We start from the raw sequence: 16,951 nt of genomic DNA on the forward strand, positions 1-16,951 counted from the left end.
TCATTATACATTTTTCCAAACCCACTGTAATATACACCACCAGAATTGAACCCTTAGTAAACTATGGACTTTGAGTGATTGTAATGTGTCAATAGAAGTTCATCCTTGGTAAGAAATGTATCATTCTGGTGAGTAATGTTGGTAACAGGGGAGGTTATGTGGGAGCAAGGAGCATATGGGAAATCTTTGTACCTTCCTCTCAGTTTCATTGTAAACCTAAAGCTTCCCTAAAAAAGTCTTAAAGAAGTCGAACAAATAATGGCCTGGCACATAATAGAATATGTGTTGGCTCTTTTCTCTTTTTTTTCCCTCCTATTTTTCTTTTTCCTTCCCTCTTTAAATTGTTAAGAACTTTGGACATTTTATTATGCCTTTGATTCCTTCTCTTGACTTTTGTGTAATTTCTCCCATCATTTAGTTTTCCTTTCTCCTCTGCCTCTTCGTCCTTTTTTTTTCACCTTCGCCTTCTCCTCTCTCTGTCTCTCATTTCTCTGTTTCTGCATCTCATTTTCAAGCCATGTGGGCCATATACTTTGAGCTTAAAGTCCCATTAGCCAGTCCTATAATTTTCTCTTCATTTATGTTCTCTTTGCCCACTTTCTCCTCTTTCCATTACTTATAAATTATTTAACTTCCCTGGGCCTCAGTTTTTCCATCTGGAAAATGGTAACAATTATAGATTGTTATAGCATCAAATGAATTTAGTAAAGTTCTTTGCTCAGTGCTTAATACAAAGACCTCCAAGATGTCACTAACTTTATTCTCATTTGACCTTCTGCAAGCCCAGTATGAAATATAAACCACTATAGAAGTGTTAGTTTATTTTTTGTCTTAAAGTATCATGGTGAAGTGGAAAGATGGCTTCAGGTTGAAAAGACCTGTCCCAGAAAAATCTCTGAATACTTATGAGCCTCAATTTCCTTATCTGTAAAATGAATAATATCATCTGCCTTTCTTTCCCTTGAGGTTTTTTCCTTCCCCAGGAATTAAAAGAGTCAATATGCAGGAAAGCATCACTTTAAAGTACATGTTGTAATCATGATACACGGTGTCCTCACATTGTGGATGCAGTATACTTACAGGATTCAACGGGATAAAATTTTAAAAGCTGCTTGACCAATAATAAGCTCTCAACACATGTCACCTATTATTTCCTTTGCCTTTTCCACTGTTCTCTTGCTCCTCAAGAAAATGAGCGTTGACCTGCCCAGGTGATCTCTGCCGCTAAGCTTCTATTATTGATTATTGTCTCCCTCCTCTCTCCTCCTCCCTTCTTTCTTTTCCTTCTGCCTGGCCCTGCATCACAGCTTTCCTCTCGTCTCAGGCATCCCGTGCAGCGCGGATCTGTAGATCTCACGCAGCTCAGAGCCGGCGAACAGCACGCACCTGCCCGATACCAGGGTTCGTTCTGCATTTAGCGTTTAGCGCTGGTCCAACAATAAAGCTTTATTGACACAAAGCAGAAAGAAAAAAAAAAGGCCCCCGCCACGCCTTTCCTCAACAGCCAATCAGAGAGTAGAATGCCTGTTTCGCTTGCCGGCGCTCCGGCGATCGGAAAGCGGAGGCGGGGCATGTCCGGGCGAAATCCGCCTCGTAAGAACGGAAGTGCGGCCGGAAGCCAACCATAGAGTTTAGTGGCCAGAGCGGCCCGGCGGGGAGGTGGCAGGAAAGCCTCGGAACAGCTGCCGGAGGTGACGGAGCCGCAGCCCCGCCCGGTGCACTGGAAGACGAAGCTTCCAGGTAGCGGCCCGCAGAGTGTGACCCAGGGTACGACGGGGCAGTCAGCGAGAGCCACGGTCCCTGGGCGGCCTCTTTAAGGAAGGGGGCGGGGCCACGTGGAAGGATCTTGAGGGTGAGGTCACGTGGTCGGGGACACTAGCGGGGCACTAGTGGGGATTTGAGGGAGCGTCGTCGTTGGGGTGGACATCATGTGACGCTCCTACCCCACTGCATCCTGTGCCTGCGGGTTCCGTGGGATGCACTTGGTGGGGTTTGGGATTAAGCCCAGGGAGTGGGGTGGAGAGGGCGTGGCAACCATGTCCCAGACAGGCTTCCGTCAAAGTGGCCAATTTGATGATTCTTAGGTCCAAGTTTCAGGCGGCTTCATCTCTGATTCCTCATTGCAGAAGTGACTCAGTGCCTCTTAAGTCCAGCCCCTAGTCCCGTGTTTCCCAGTTTTCAGGGACATTGTAGCTTCACATCCTCTTTCCTTGCAGATCCAGACATCCTGAGCCCAGGTCCCCCAGCTCAGTGCAGCCATGAGTGCCGAAGTGAAGGTGACAGGGCAGAACCAGGAGCAATTTCTGCTCTTGGCAAAGTCAGCCAAGGGGGCAGCCCTGGCCACACTCATCCACCAAGTGCTGGAAGCCCCTGGTGTCTACGTGTTTGGGGAACTGCTGGATATGCCCAATGTTAGAGAGGTGGGTTCCTGGCCTGGATAGCCCACAGGGAAGCTTGGGGCCAACGTTTGATTTGAGAATGGGTGGACAGGCTCATTTTGCATCCTGTAGCCATGCAGTACAACAACGATATAATGATTAACTGTCAGTTTGCAAAAGTTTGAAAGTAAGCCTCTTAGTTTCCCTTTGTGGATGATCTGTAAAACCTGGTATTTTTCACTTTTAAGCAGAAGAGAATGTGATTTTCAGAATAGGAGACATTCCAGCCTTGCTCCACCAGTGTAACAGCTCTTAATAATCATATCACCTTGATCAGATCACTTTTGTTTTAGGGTCTCAGTTTTCTCTTTCGTAAATGGAGCTGATACTCACTGGTATTGTAGAAATCAGGGGTGAGATTATGGGAACCTGTAAAGTCTGGTACAAATGGAAGGAACTAACGTGAAATTGGCATGCCCTTTTCTTTCTGTTTTGCACCATGTGCAGCTTCACTTAAGTTAAATAAGATAGGTATCTTTTTCCCAGAGACATGTGTCAGGATGCCAGGAACACAGCCGAAATAACTGTTCACACAGAAGTAGGAGAGTTAAGAGTTTAAAGTCTAGAGTGGGTGGGTCACCGAGATGTGTGATATCAACTCAAGTCCTGAGATGCTATGACAATGATATGTAGGCAAACTATGAGTTAAGTTTTTGAGGGCCAGTGATTGAGTCCATGAATTAGGACTCTTGGGGTCATTCTGTGTTACGGAGAAAACTGGCTGCCTTCTTTCACTGCTTCCCTCTTCAGTGGAACTAAAGAGAGTCAGTCAAGGAGAAGGAAAAACATTTATTGGGTGCCTTTTTAGCATCCTGCTTGTCCTCTGGAAATGCCAGACGAGTACAAGGCACAGTGCTGATTACCCTTCTGAAACTTACATTCCAGTTGCAGAGACAAGATGAATGGATATACATGTATAAATAGTTTATTTAGAAAGTATTTGCTGAGAGAGCCAACTACATGCATAGCTCTGCTAAACTAAATGGGATGCCAGAGACTGAGTCTGTATTCTTGTTCAAAGGAAAGATGTTTTTAGGCAACAATGGTAGGCTGGGTTTGATTGATTAAGTGCTAGAATGAGTGATCAGTGAATAAGGATAAGGAGATCTGGGTGGGCTGCCTGGGTGAGGAAAGCCTACCAGGTGAGGCAGGTATGAGCAGAGGCCACCAACTGCAGTGCCTGCTGATGCTGTGTAGCTGTCAGAGGCAAGTGAGGCTGAGGCCGCCATCTTCAGTGAACTGGAGAGTACAGCAGACTGCCCAAAGGTACTCCCATTCAGAAATACTAAGAGCACTCCAGGGACAAAGCAACACAGTTTGCAATGCCTGGTGCGTGCATGTGTGTGTGTGTGCATGCATGCGTGTGTGTGTATGTGGGGTATTGAACACCCTGAGTGTTTTCATTTCTGAATTTAGAATAGGAATTGAAAGCATATGGAGGAAGAGGGCATTGCGAATTGAGGGAATAGTGTAAATGAAGGCCTAGAGGTGGAAATGAGGCCTTCCTGTGAAGAGAGATCAGGGAGGCAGAGAGTTCCTTTTGGAGAGCTGGGAGAACTACTGTTGGAGGGGAAAGATGGGGCCAAAAAGTGGAGTTCAAAACACAGTAAGGTTGGGTGGGTAGAGAGAGGCCCTTCCTGTCACCTCTTCTCTGCTATTCTTACAGCTGGCTGAGAGTGACTTTGCTTCCACATTCCGACTGCTCACTGTGTTTGCCTACGGGACATACGCTGACTACTTAGGTAACCAGAGGGGCTGGAACTCTGGTAGTGGAAGGGGGAGAAAGGCAATATCTGGAGGGACTTAGAAGGAATTCCTGGATGCCCTCCTTAGATCCCTTAGGTACGTGGGTCAGGGTCAAGACCTAAATTGACATGGAAAACTCAAAAAAAAAAAAGGCAAAGGTGGGTTGGGGCTCAGTCTGCCCATGAAAGTGAAATCAGGATTTCCTACATTTTGTCCTTTTTTCCTAGCTGAAGCCCGGAATCTTCCCCCACTCACAGAGGCTCAGAAGAATAAACTTCGACACCTATCAGTCGTCACCCTGGCTGCCAAAGTCAAGGTGAGTGACAGTCCCCCCAGTCCTGAGCCAAAGAGCATCCTTTTGTCTGTCACTTAGCAAGGGCGCTTGCCCTTTGACCACACTGTTGCTGCTTTCTGCCTTCCCACCCCGTGCCTCCAAGGTCTATATCTAACTGGCATTACCCACAGCCTTCACAGCTGAACATCATTCTCTTAGTTTTCTGTATTGTTTTTATTTTTCAAACAACTTAAGTTCTAAGTAAAACATCTTTTGTGTTTTGGGTCAGAGTAGCCACTAGACGCTATTCTGAGTTGCCCAGCAGTTGCCCTACTTCCTAATCTATCAGATCCCATTCAGACAGTCTCAGCGGTCAGAGCTGGGAACAAGGCTCGCTCTTCTGGTCAAGTGGTACGCATCTGTTTGCTAAAACAAGAAACCTATAACCCAGGAGTATCTCTGTATTTCCTATTAGCTTCAGATTTTGTTAAATATCCCTCTCCCACCCATCTGTACTTTACTACTTGACTCATTCTCATGAGTTTCTGTAAATCAGGCTCTCTGTGGTGAGATGCCTCTCTGGAAGTTTCAATGGTAAACAGTAACTGCACACCTGTCCCAGACCACAGACTCTCACTGTGTCAGGCTGATCTTGACCAGGGTCTGTATGCCATCCTGAGTTGTGGCCAGAGGATTGACATCCAGGCAGATGTCACTTTGCCACTCTGTGGTGTGGGAGGTAAGGGTGGGAGGGGAGCATGAGTCTTATATTTTAAGATCGTCCTTTTCATGATGTTATTTGGCAGGTGGGAATATTTTATTTCACCTTAGAACCAGCCTTTGAGATGAAATGATTTGGGAGTAGGTTTGAGGGTGGGCAGGTGAGCCTAGGCAGCGTGGGGAAAGCAGGAATAGTCTCGGAAGCCCTTCTCTGCTGTGGACTGTCACAAATCCCAGCCTGACCTCTCCGGGCCCCAGTGTATCCCATATGCAGTGTTGCTGGAAGCCCTTGCTCTGCGGAACGTGCGGCAGCTGGAAGACCTCGTCATTGAGGCTGTGTACGCCGACGTGCTTCGCGGCTCCCTGGACCAGCGCAATCAGCGGCTGGAGGTTGACTACAGCATTGGACGTGACATCCAGCGCCAGGACCTCAGTGCCATTGCCCGAACACTGCAGGAGTGGTGAGACCTGCGTCCTGCCACTGTCCCTCCTCTTCTCACCCCAAGAAAGGGAGAGGTGCTTTGAAGCAGGAAGAGCAGCCCCGGCCTGCTGGCCTGGCCTGGCCTGGATGCAGAGGGGGGAGTCCAAGCGGGTGCAGGGAATTGAGCTTGTTCCTCCAAAAGCTAGGGAGGAAAGAAAGGAGTGGAGGAGGGACTGGAAGGCAAGAGGCAGGAGGTGGTGCCCTGGATGTAGTTGTTAGGGGAGGGAGGGGCGTGGTACTCCTGAGGATCCTCCCTAGGAGGTTGGGCACCTGTCTTAGGCTGCATTCATCCCATTGGTCTGTACCCAACACTGCCCACAGGTCACGGGCCTCTTCTACTTCTACTTTTCTCTTTTTCTTATTAATTTTAGTTCAGTAACACACTCTTTTTTGTCATTAGCATGTCTTCCCCCATTTTGTTTGTAGTTCCTAGGGCCATCCTCCACATAACTCCAGCACTTCCTTATACCTCTCTTATCCTTTCTGAGGGTTCTTCTGGCTCCTGGGAATATTTTTGCAGGTAGTTTCCAGGTACCCTGGTGAGGGTTCCTAACTCAGACAAGGGTTTGGATGCCAGGATCTAGGGTTCTTTCTGAGCCTGTGACTACAGCCCTCTCTGACTCTCCTCTCGCCGGATTCCCACAGGTGTGTGGGCTGTGAGGTTGTGCTGTCAGGCATTGAGGAGCAGGTGAGCCGTGCCAACCAGCACAAGGAGCAGCAGCTGGGCCTGAAGCAGCAGATTGAGAGTGAGGTGAGCAGGTAGGGGAGCACAGCAGACCTCAGCTCCTCCAGGCTGGGCCAGTTTGGACAGTGTCTATAGCAGACAAGGTGGGCAGGGACTGTCAGGTTCTAGAACCTTCCTTGTTATCCTCCATTCCTTTCATTCTGGTAGGTTGCCAACCTTAAAAAAACTATTAAAGTTACAACAGCAGCAGCCACAGCAGCCACTTCCCAGGACCCTGAGCAACACTTGACTGAGCTGAGGGAACCAGCTCCTGGCACCAACCAGCGCCAGCCCAGCAAGAAAGCCTCCAAGGGCAAAGGGTGAGCCGGTGTGGCAGGAACTGCTCGCTTCTGGGGTGCCCTGCTTTCCCTTCAGAGACCTGGCTGTCCTCACTTCCTGTAGTCATGTGCATGGGGGTGGGAACTGGGGGGCCTTCAGGGGTTAGGGAGTTCCCTGCAGCCTCTCTCTCTCTCTTCCCCTTGCCAGACTCCGAGGGAGCGCCAAGATTTGGTCCAAGTCGAACTGAAGGGACTGTTGTTCCTTCCCTGGGGATGTGGGGTCCCAGCTGCCCGCCTGTCCTTTGGGAGTCCTCAGAGAGCCTTCTTGTGCCCCTGGCCAGCTGATAATCCTAGGTCATGACCCTTCACCTCCCTTCCTCTCTCCCCCACCCCCAAGCATAGATCATACCTTCTCTAGCGAGGAGGTGAGTACAAGTCATGTTTTTGTTGGTACTTTTTGTTTTATGTGACTTTCTTTAGTGTCCCGTTGTCCCTGCCCTGCCATGCTCTCTCCCTTATTTCTTTAAGAGCCAGCATCTATCTCTTTTTTGTGTGTGTGGCATTGGGTAGGTGGGGCTGCTGCCTGTCCAGCGTAACGCACACTGTTTCTTCTCCCACCCCATCCCTGCATGCCTAATCCCCGGTTCCTGCCCCCTGCCCCCAGCCTGCTTGGGCAGCATCTGAAGAGCCATAGGGCTCCCACCTTATTTCCACCCTGAGAGTTCTGGGAGCCAGTCTGCCATTCTAGGAGTCACTGGACACTTTCATCCTAGAATCCGGTCACACTACAGCTGTTTCTTTCCAGCTTCCCTTGGGTCCTGGGAATGCTGCTGCTTCAATGACCCCAGAGCCTAAGAAGGGCAGCTGTTTCTTGAGATGTCAAGAAATGGTTCTTTCTTGGCCCTGGCTGTCTTGGAAAGCCTAATGGCAATCCTGGAAGGATTTATACTTCTTTTTGTGAGTTTGATGGGGAAGGGAAGGGGATAGAGATTGTATTAAAAAAAAAAAAAGTATATATACATATATCTATATATAATATGACACAGAAATAAATCTATGAGAAGTCTATCAGACATGCCCTGAACTGGGTATCTTCTGTCTTTTGATATTTGTGGATGAGAAGAAGGCTCATTCCCAATCCACTCTAGAGCAAAGTGCTAGAAACAGAAGAGAACCATATATTATATGCTGAGTCCTGGCCTAGGAGCCAGGAGACCTAGATGCTGGACTGTTTGACTTTGGACAGATTGCTCAGAATCTCAGCACTCATTCAGAAGCACTGGATACTTATTGAGCACCAATACATGGTAGGCACTGGAGACACAAAATGATGGTCACTGTCCTACTCCCAAGAACAAGAGCCTTAGCCTCTTTCCTTCCACCTTATAGAATTGTAAGGGGAAGAGTTGATAATAAACTTCAGTTTTGCATCATAACCATACAGAACTCTCAGACCTGCAGTAGGAAACATCAGCCAGGCTCCTGTCCTCTGTCCAGGGCAGAGCTTTCCAAGCAGTATGCAGGGAGTATCTGTCTCCGTGGCCTAGTGTACTGCTCTGCACTCCCTAGGATTGGGAAACTAGTGTAAAGAAAGGACAATTGGTCCCCAATCATTGGCAGGGGAAGTGGTTGCCTCCTGGGTGTCCCATTGTTGACTGGGCTGCTCTCCAAACTTGTGCTGTTCTCTAGGTGGAGTTTTAGGACAGACCACTCTTTAATGGTCCTAAGGTATCAGTCATAGAACAAAAAAGTGGGGATCCTGAGTTTTTTATTAGAAGTGGGCTGAGTAAGCCTATTGTCTTAAGGGGCGGTGGTGACTTAATGAGACCAGTCTAGTGAACCTCATTTCAAGGGTTGACACTCTTAGCCTCTTATTTTAGCTTTGCCTTGGACAAGCTTGTTGAGCCTGTTGCACCTTGATTTTTTTCAGTCTACCTCAAATAAAAACCCTAATTCCTCCTACATCTTTCAATATGTAGAAATTGCCAATTCCTGGTACTTTGAACCTGTTCTCTCTCCCTCTGCCCATCCCCCTGTTTTTCTCTTGAACTTAGTATCTCATTTTCCTGTAAGCTGGTTCCAGCTAGTGGCTCCGTAACTTCCCTAACCTCTCTAGTTCCAGCCTTCAGTGGGTGGCTCTAAAGTCTAATGTGTTCTGGGCTGGGAATGGCTGGCTTAACATCCACAGGTAGGGGTCTATTCACAGTCCCAAGGACATACAAATACAGTTCGTCACTGATTTACAAAGACAGAACTCTTGGCTACCAAGACATGGAGAAGGGGAGGCAGATTGTTTGTGAATTCAGGTTTTTACCATGAACTTTAGTTCAGAATTTAGGGATTCCAACTATAACCAAGCCCATCACCAGGAAAACCTTTCCAACCAAGAATCTCATCACTTGTCTATTCACACACTGGACACAGAACAGATGACACTTAAAAGATTAAGGCAAAGTCTCTGAAGCTGAAAACAGCAATTGGACTGGTGCACGTCTTAGTGCACTAGAAAAGCAAAGACAATGTCCACAGTCACTATTTCATGAAATCCCATGCAGAGAGAGAGAAAATTCTCTCCTTAGATGCATCTTCCAATGTGGAAGGGTGGGCAGAGGGGCAACTTAAGGCAATGCGTTAGTTATCTACTGCTGTATAACAAATTACCCTGAAATTAGTGGCTTAAAACAACACATTTATTATCTCAGTTTCTATGGTTTGGGAATCTGGGCACACTGAGATGAGTTTTCTCTCACACAAGGCTCTGTTCAGAATGTCAGATAGAGCCACAGCAGTTCAAGGTTCCACTGAGAAGGACTTGCTTTTCCAAGTGCACTCTAATTCTCAGCAGGATTCACTGCCTTGCAGGTGGCTGGACTGAGGACCTCATTTCCTGGCTGACTGTTGGTCAAAGGCTGCCCAGGTAGCCCTCTCCATCACAGCACAAGCCAGAGAGACCACTTCACAAGGCAAAATCAGTCTTGTAACCTAATCACAGAAGAGACATCCCATCGCATTTACCAGTCACCAGGTCCAGCCTATCAGAAGGCAGGGGTCATTGGAAACTCAGAAGTTTCCTGCCCCAGGCTGTGTTTCTATGGGCTGCCAGCATCAGAATAATCAGGGAGCTTTTGAAAATGCATATTCCTGGGCCCTAATCCCACCCTAGTTTCTCCTGAATTAGAACCTCCAGGAAGGAGGCTGGAAATGTGCTTTCACTGCCCTCACTGACTCGCCTCTGAGTGTGAGGTCCTATTTATGTGAGTAGGCTTGCCCAGGTTAGTGTCAACATGGATCCGCTGGAAAGGCTTCTACTGTATGGCCTTGGAGGTCAGGCAAGGGAGAGAAGGATGAGCAAAGGTAACAGGACTTGTCCTGTCCTTTGAGGTTCTTAAATATCTGGTTGTAGTTACAAGTGCAATAAGTGCTAAGAAGTGTAGGATAACATGGAAGCACTTAACCCATCTGCATCTTGCCTGGGGTTGGGAAAGCCTCCAATGACGTGACCTTTAAACAAGTAGCCTATGTACCAGTTGGCCTGATAAAGGGGAGGGAGGATGAGCATTTCAAGTGAAAAAAATAGTGGGATGAAGGCCTGAAGGCAGAAAGGTTTCATCCTGTGACCTATAGCCTCTGCCTTAATATGAAATGCGTAATTTGGGGGATGGGGCAGGTAATACAGTCCTATACTTTTACTTACTGTTCATTTGTCCATTCAATCAGTTAGTAAATATATCTTATCAGAAAAAAATATGAAGTAATATAAACTGTAATGTGTATGTCATACTTCTGAGCATTGGGGTTTTGGGTGATTTTTGTCTTTTTGCCATCTCTGTTTTCCAGTCTTTCTATAATAGATGCTAATAATAAAGCTAATACTTATTAAGTGCTTACTGTCGTTAAGCACTATTCTAAGTGCTTTATGTATATAAATTTATTTAATCCAAACAACCAACTTCCAAGATTTATACCATTATTATTGGCTTCTAAAAACAAATGAGGTACAAGAAGGTTATGTAACTTGCTCAGGGTCACACAGATTGTAGGTGGAGTAGGCACACCGCACTCATCTTCCTGGACAGAATGCATGGAGCAGCTATCTGAGATCACCAGAGAAGTAAGTGGTAGTAGGGAAAAACAAACCAGAATTCAAAGTTCCACTAAACCCGTGGTGAGTTTACCATCCCCCCTCTTCCAGTATTGCCAGAATGGACTCAAAGGCAGCCCAAAACCTAGAAGTGTATGTCAGGTGTAAACAGAAAGAGCTCCTCTTAAAGCCCTCAATTGCAGGTTCAAGGAGCAAGAAAGGGACTCCTAAGGGTCAGAAAGTGGGGAAGATCTGTTGTTTTTCTTTTTACCCCTCATCTACCTCCAGCCCATGCAATACCATGGTGTTGATAGCTACAGCAGCATGACAGCATCAGTGCCTGGGAAGGCACTGAAAGCTCTGAGGGAGGAAAATTCTGACCACAGAAACTATGATCCCAAAAATGTAAGGCAATGCCTATGCTTTTTTTCTTTATTCTCCTGATGCTTGGCCCAGACACACAGTGAGATGCCCAGCAGAGCAGATAAACTAAAACCCCAACTTCCTGGACAGAGAATTGGGAAGGGAAGCACCAGAGAATCAGAAAGTGTCAGGTAGATCACAGAGAGGACTGAAATCAAGAGAACAGTACTGTAGAGATGTGTATGAACTGAGCTCACCTCTGAGCTGCACAAGCACTGATCTGACCATAAACATCTTACCAAAGCTTTGTGAACTGAGCTACTGGGTGGACCACTGTTCAGGCCTGACTGGCCACTTTGTGGCATACACACACAGGACTGATCCAAATAGCATCACAAACTGAAAATTAAACTGACATTGGAACCACAATGCAAAGAAGGCAAATTGCTGCTTGAACCTAACCTGGTCAGTTGCCTCCTAAGATAAAAAACATTCCCTGTAGGATTTTAAAAAGACCCAGAGTTTCTATATTCAAAATATCCAGTATATAGTCTTAAAATGTTCAGCAAGTAAACAGCTCTCAAGAGAAGACAACCAATCCCTAGATGACAGAGCTGTTGCAATTTTAAAACAAAGGCTTCAAAGCAGCATAACCATACTGGAAAAAGAAAGGGAGAACAATCTTGAAACAAATGGGATAATACAAAGTTTCAGCAAAGAAACAAAATAAAAAGGAAGAAACAAATGGGAATTTTATTAACTGAAAAATAGGAATAACCAAAATAAAATCCTGGGTAGGTTTCATAGCATAATGGAGAAGTAAGGGAGTGAGTTTGAAGATAGATCAATGTAAATTAATGCAATCCACATAACAGACAAAAAAAGATTTAAAAAATTTTAGAAGACCACAGCTTCAGGAACCTGTGGGAAAATATCAAAAGGTCTAATGTTTGTGCCTACAGCAAGCAGTCCGAGAAGATGAAGAGAAAAACATATGGAGAAAAAAAATAGAAGCTAACATACCTTACATAATATATAATAACATAGCTAACAATACCCCAAATATGGCAAAAGATAAACATGGATTCAAGAAACTTGGTGAACAGCAAACAGGATATACTCAAAGCAGTCCATGCCCACAAAACCATAATCAAAAGGCTGAAAATCAAAGGCAAAGACAAATATGCTAACAATACCCAGATAAAATGTATTTCATAGGGGAACAATGACTCAGAGGACTGCAGATTTCTCATCAGAAATTATGGAAGCCAGAGGAAACTGGAACAACACTTGATGTGATGAAAGAAAAGTAACAGGAAAGATGGTGGTGTGAGAGGTGAGACAGAGGCTTCCTCCTAAAACTGCATATAATACAAAAATATAATTAATATGACTAATCCTGAAAGAGCAATGGGAAAGAGGGCTGCAACAAACAGCATCTCCTGATGCTTGCCCCAGACACATAGTGAGATGCCCAGCATGGGCACACACATGGAGAAAAGAATAAATCTCACGAAACAGGATAACATACCAAAGCCATGGCCCAGTGGGACCCAAGCCCTTCCCACACCCCAGCTCACAGGTGGGAGGAAGAGAAATGGAGCGGGGAGGGAGTGAAGGCCTGGGACTGCTGAATACCTAACTCTGGAGATCTGCTCTGGGAGCACAAACCTACACATGGTGCTTGCATGGTTCTCTCATGATTAGGGTGTTGGAAAGCTAAGACAGGCAGAATTCCTGGAGAGGCTGAGATTCCAGCCGCTTGGGGAAACCAGGGATCCATATCTGGCTGCTCTGGGACAAAACAAAGGTGGGCAGCCTGAGGGACTTCCTAACAGCAAGAAGGCTGCTAAAGGGGCAAGGACTGCACAGAGCTTACTGCTCAGGAGAAAGAACAGGTAGACAAAATTGTCCAGGTGCACTCTGCCCGGCAGGTTGGGAACTTCCTCAATCTTCATGTGCTTCAGCTCCCTGGCTGGCTACACAGCTCGAAGGACCCCCCTCTGTGATACACTGCTTACTGCGCCTTTCTCCCAGCAAGCCCCACCTGGCTCACAAACCAGCAAACCCTATCCTGGTGGTAGACCAGCCAGAGGGAAGCCCCATCTACAGCAACTACAAACACAAAGCATAGAGGCTTACACCTGTGTGCTCGGCCCACTGGTTCTGGCAGTGGAGGCAGGCATAGCAGCCAGGAAGCAGGAAACAGCTTTTTTCTCCCCCCAGGCACCAATTCCATTCTCCTGCAACCCCCAACATTGCTTCAGAAGCTGAGAAGCTCCAGAGAGTAGAGCTTCTGGGTATTAGAGGGTGCCATATACAAATATGAATCAAAGAAACCTGGCTCTAAGTAAAATTATGAATACAACACCTGAGAAACATTCCAATGAAACCGACCTCATGAATCTTCCTGAAAGGGATTTCAAAATAAAAATCACTAACATTCTCATGGAGGTACAGAAAAATATTCAAGAACTCAGGAATGAATTCTGGTTGGAGATCCAATTGTTGAAGAGCAAAATGGAGGGTATTAAAAGCAGGTTAGATATGGTGGAGGAGATGATAAATGAAATAGAAATTAGAGAACAGGAATACAAAGAAGCTGAGGCACAGAGGGGAAAAAAAGGATCTCTAAGAATGAAAGAATATTGAGAGAACTGTGTGACCAATCCAAATGGAACAATATTCACATCATAGGGGTACCAGAAGAAGAAGAAGAGAGAAAGAGATAGAAAGTGTCTTTGAGGAGGTAATTGCCGAAAACTTTCCCAATCTGGGGAAGGAGATAGTCTCTCAGGTCATGGAGGTGCACAGATCTCCCAACACAAGGGACCCTAGGAAGACATATAGTGATTAAAATGGCTAAGATAAAGGATAAGGACAGACTATTAAAAGCAGCCAGAGAGAGAAATAAGACCACATACAAAGGAAAGCCCATCAGGCTATCATCAGACCTCGGCAGAAACATTACAGTGGCATGACATATTTAATGCAATGAAGCAGAAGGGCCTCGAACCAAGAATACTTTATCCAGAAAGATTATCATTTAAATTTTAAGTAGGGATTAAACAATTTCCTGATAAGCAAAACCTGAGAAAATTTGCCTCCCACAAACCATCTCTACAGTGTATTTTGGAGGGAATGCTATAGATGGAAGTGTTCCTGAGGTTTAATAGCTGTAACCAGAGGTATAAAACAACAGTAAAGAAAGTAGAACAGTTAATTACTGAGCAAATGCAAAACTAAATCAACTATCCCAAAGTCAATCAAGGAATAGACAATGAGTACAGAATATGTTACCTAATATATAAAGAATGGAGGGGGAAGAAAAAAGAGAAAAAAAGAACCTTTAGATTGTGTTTGTAAAAGCATATTGAGTTAAGTTAGACTCTTAAAAAGGAAGTTAACCTTGAACTTTTGGTAACCACGCATGTAAAGCCTTCAATGGCAATAAGTCCATACCTATCGGTAATCACCCTAAATGTAAATGGACTGAATGCACCAATCAAAAGACATAGAGTCACTGAATGGATAAAAAAACAAGACCCATCTATATGCTGCCTACCAGAGACTCACTTTAAGCCCAAAGACATACACAGACTAAAAGTGAAGAGATGGAAAAAGATATTTCACGCAACTAATAGGAAGAAAAAAGCAGGAGTTGCAATACTTGTATCAGACAAAATAGGCTTCAAAACAAAGAAAGTCAAAAGAGACAAAGAAGGACATTACATAATGATAAAGGGGTCAATCCAACAAGAAGATATAACCATTATAAATATCTATGCACCCAACACAGGAGCACCTACATATGTGAAACAAATACTAACAGAATTAAAAGTGGAAATAGAATGCAAAGCATTCATTCTAGGAGACTTCAACACTCCACTCACTCTGAAGGACTGACTGATCAACCAGACAGAAAATAAGTAAGGGGACAGGACACTGAACAACACATTAGAACAGATGGACCTAACAGACATATACAGAATTCTACACCCAAAATCAGCAGAATATACATTGTTATCAAGTACACATGGAACATTTTCAAGAATAGATCATATACTAGGTCACAAAAAGAGCCTCGGTAAATTCAAAAAGATTGAAATTGTATCAACCAGTTTCTCAGAGCACAAAGCTATGAAACTAGAAATAAATTACGCAAAGAAAATTAAAAATCCCACAAACACATGGAGACTTCACAACATGCTCCTAAACAACCAATGGACTAATGACCAAATAAAAACAGAAATCAAGCAATATATGGAGACAAATGACAATAATTCAACACTGCAAAATCTGGGGGACACAGCAAAGACCATGCTAAGAGGAAAGTATATTGCAATACAGGCCTACCTCAGGAAAGAAGAACAATCCCATATGAACAGTCTGAATTCACAATTAACAAAACTAGGAAAAGAAGAACAAATGAGGCCCAAAGTCAGTAGAAGGAGGGACATAATAAAGATTAGAGCATAAATAAATAAAATTGAGAAGAATTAAACAATGGAATCAGTGAAAGCAAGAGCTAGTTCTTTGAGAAAATAAACAAAATAGATAAACCCGTAGCCAGACTTATCAAGAAAAAAAGAGAGTCTACACACATAAACAGAATCAGAAATCAGAAAGGAAAAATCACTATGGAAACCACAGAAAAACAGAATTATTAGAGAATACTATGAAAAACTACATGCTAACAAACTGGATAACCTAGAAGAAATGGACAACTTTCTAGAAAAATACAACCTTCCAAGGCTGACCCAGAAAGAAACAGAAAATCTGAACAGACCAATTACCAGCAATGAAATTGAATTGGTAACCAAAAAACTACCTACAGACAAAACCGCTGAACCAGATGGCTTTACCACTGAATTTTATCAAACATTTAATGAAAACCTAATACCCATCCTCCTTAAAGTTTTCCAAAGAGTAGAAGAGGGAATACTTCCAAACTCATTCTATGAAGTCAGCATTGCTCTAATACCAAAACCAGTCAAAGACACGACAAAAAAAAGAAAATTACAGACCAATATCCCTGATGAACATAGATGCAAAAATACTCAACAAAATGTTAGCAAACCGAATTCAAAAATACATAAAAAAGATCATCCATCATAATCAAGTAATATTTATTCCAGGGATGCAAGGATGGTACAACATTCAAAAATCCATCAACATCATCCACCACATCAACAAAAAGGATGACAAAAACCACATGATCATCTCCAAAGATGCTAAAAAAGCATTTGACAAAATTCAACATCCATTCGTGATAAAAACTCTCAACAAAGTGGGTAGAGAGCAAGTACCTCAACATAATAAAGACCATATATGAAAAACCCGCATCCAACACTATACTTAACAGTGAGAAGCTGAAAGCTTTTCCTTTAAGATCAGGAACAAGACAAGGATGCCCACTCTCCCCACTTCTATTCAACATAGTACTGGAGGTCCTAGCTACAGCAATCAGACAACACCAAAAAATAAAAGGCATCCAGATTGGGAAGGAAGAAGTTAAACTGTCCCTGTTTACAGATGACATTGTACATAAAAAACCTTAAAGAATCCACTCCAAAACTACTAGATCTAATATCTGAATTCAACAAAGTTGTGGGATACAAGATTAATACACAGAAATCTGTTGCATTCCTATACACTAACAATGAACTATCAGAAAGAGAAATCAGGAAAACAATTCCATTCACAATTGCATCAAAAAGAATAAAATACCTAGGAATAAACCTAACCAAGGAAGTGAAAAACCTATACTCTGAAAACTACAAGACACTCATGAGACAAATTAAAGAAGACACCAGTAAATGGAAACACATCCCATGCTCATGGAT

The 16,951-nt window shown here is 44.3% G+C and overlaps 1 protein-coding gene across 3 annotated transcripts; it reads left to right on the top strand.

Annotated features, from left to right (window-relative positions):
• The first annotated feature begins 1,630 nt into the window (after positions 1-1,630).
• On the top strand, positions 1,631-7,114 carry COPS7A (COP9 signalosome subunit 7A). 3 transcript variants are annotated; one of them, XM_036910017.2, is made up of 8 exons: positions 1,631-1,740; positions 2,217-2,420; positions 4,105-4,180; positions 4,412-4,500; positions 5,437-5,639; positions 6,305-6,410; positions 6,552-6,703; positions 6,870-7,114. In XM_036910017.2, the coding sequence occupies exons 2-8, from the start codon at positions 2,259-2,261 to the stop codon at positions 6,907-6,909; spliced, it is 828 nt and encodes a 275-aa protein (XP_036765912.1). In that variant the 5' UTR covers positions 1,631-1,740; positions 2,217-2,258; the 3' UTR covers positions 6,910-7,114. The 3 variants fall into 3 exon arrangements, with proteins under 3 accessions (XP_036765912.1, XP_036765911.1, XP_036765914.1); XM_036910016.2 differs by having other exon boundaries at positions 1,634-1,767; XM_036910019.2 differs by having other exon boundaries at positions 1,645-1,852.
• Positions 7,115-16,951: the final 9,837 nt, after the last annotated feature.

Source organism: Manis pentadactyla, chromosome 14, assembly GCF_030020395.1.
Source record: "Manis pentadactyla isolate mManPen7 chromosome 14, mManPen7.hap1, whole genome shotgun sequence".
Classification (NCBI taxonomy): domain Eukaryota; kingdom Metazoa; phylum Chordata; class Mammalia; order Pholidota; family Manidae; genus Manis; species Manis pentadactyla.

Coding starts and splice junctions, on each gene's coding strand:
- COPS7A (XM_036910017.2), top strand. CDS start 2,259: ATGAGTGCCGAAGTGAAGGTGACAGGGCAGAACCAGGAGCAATTTCTG. Junction 4,181..4,411: donor GACATACGCTGACTACTTAG/GTAACCAGAGGG, acceptor CTTTTTTCCTAG/CTGAAGCCCGGAATCTTCCC. Junction 5,640..6,304: donor GCCCGAACACTGCAGGAGTG/GTGAGACCTGCG, acceptor GGATTCCCACAG/GTGTGTGGGCTGTGAGGTTG.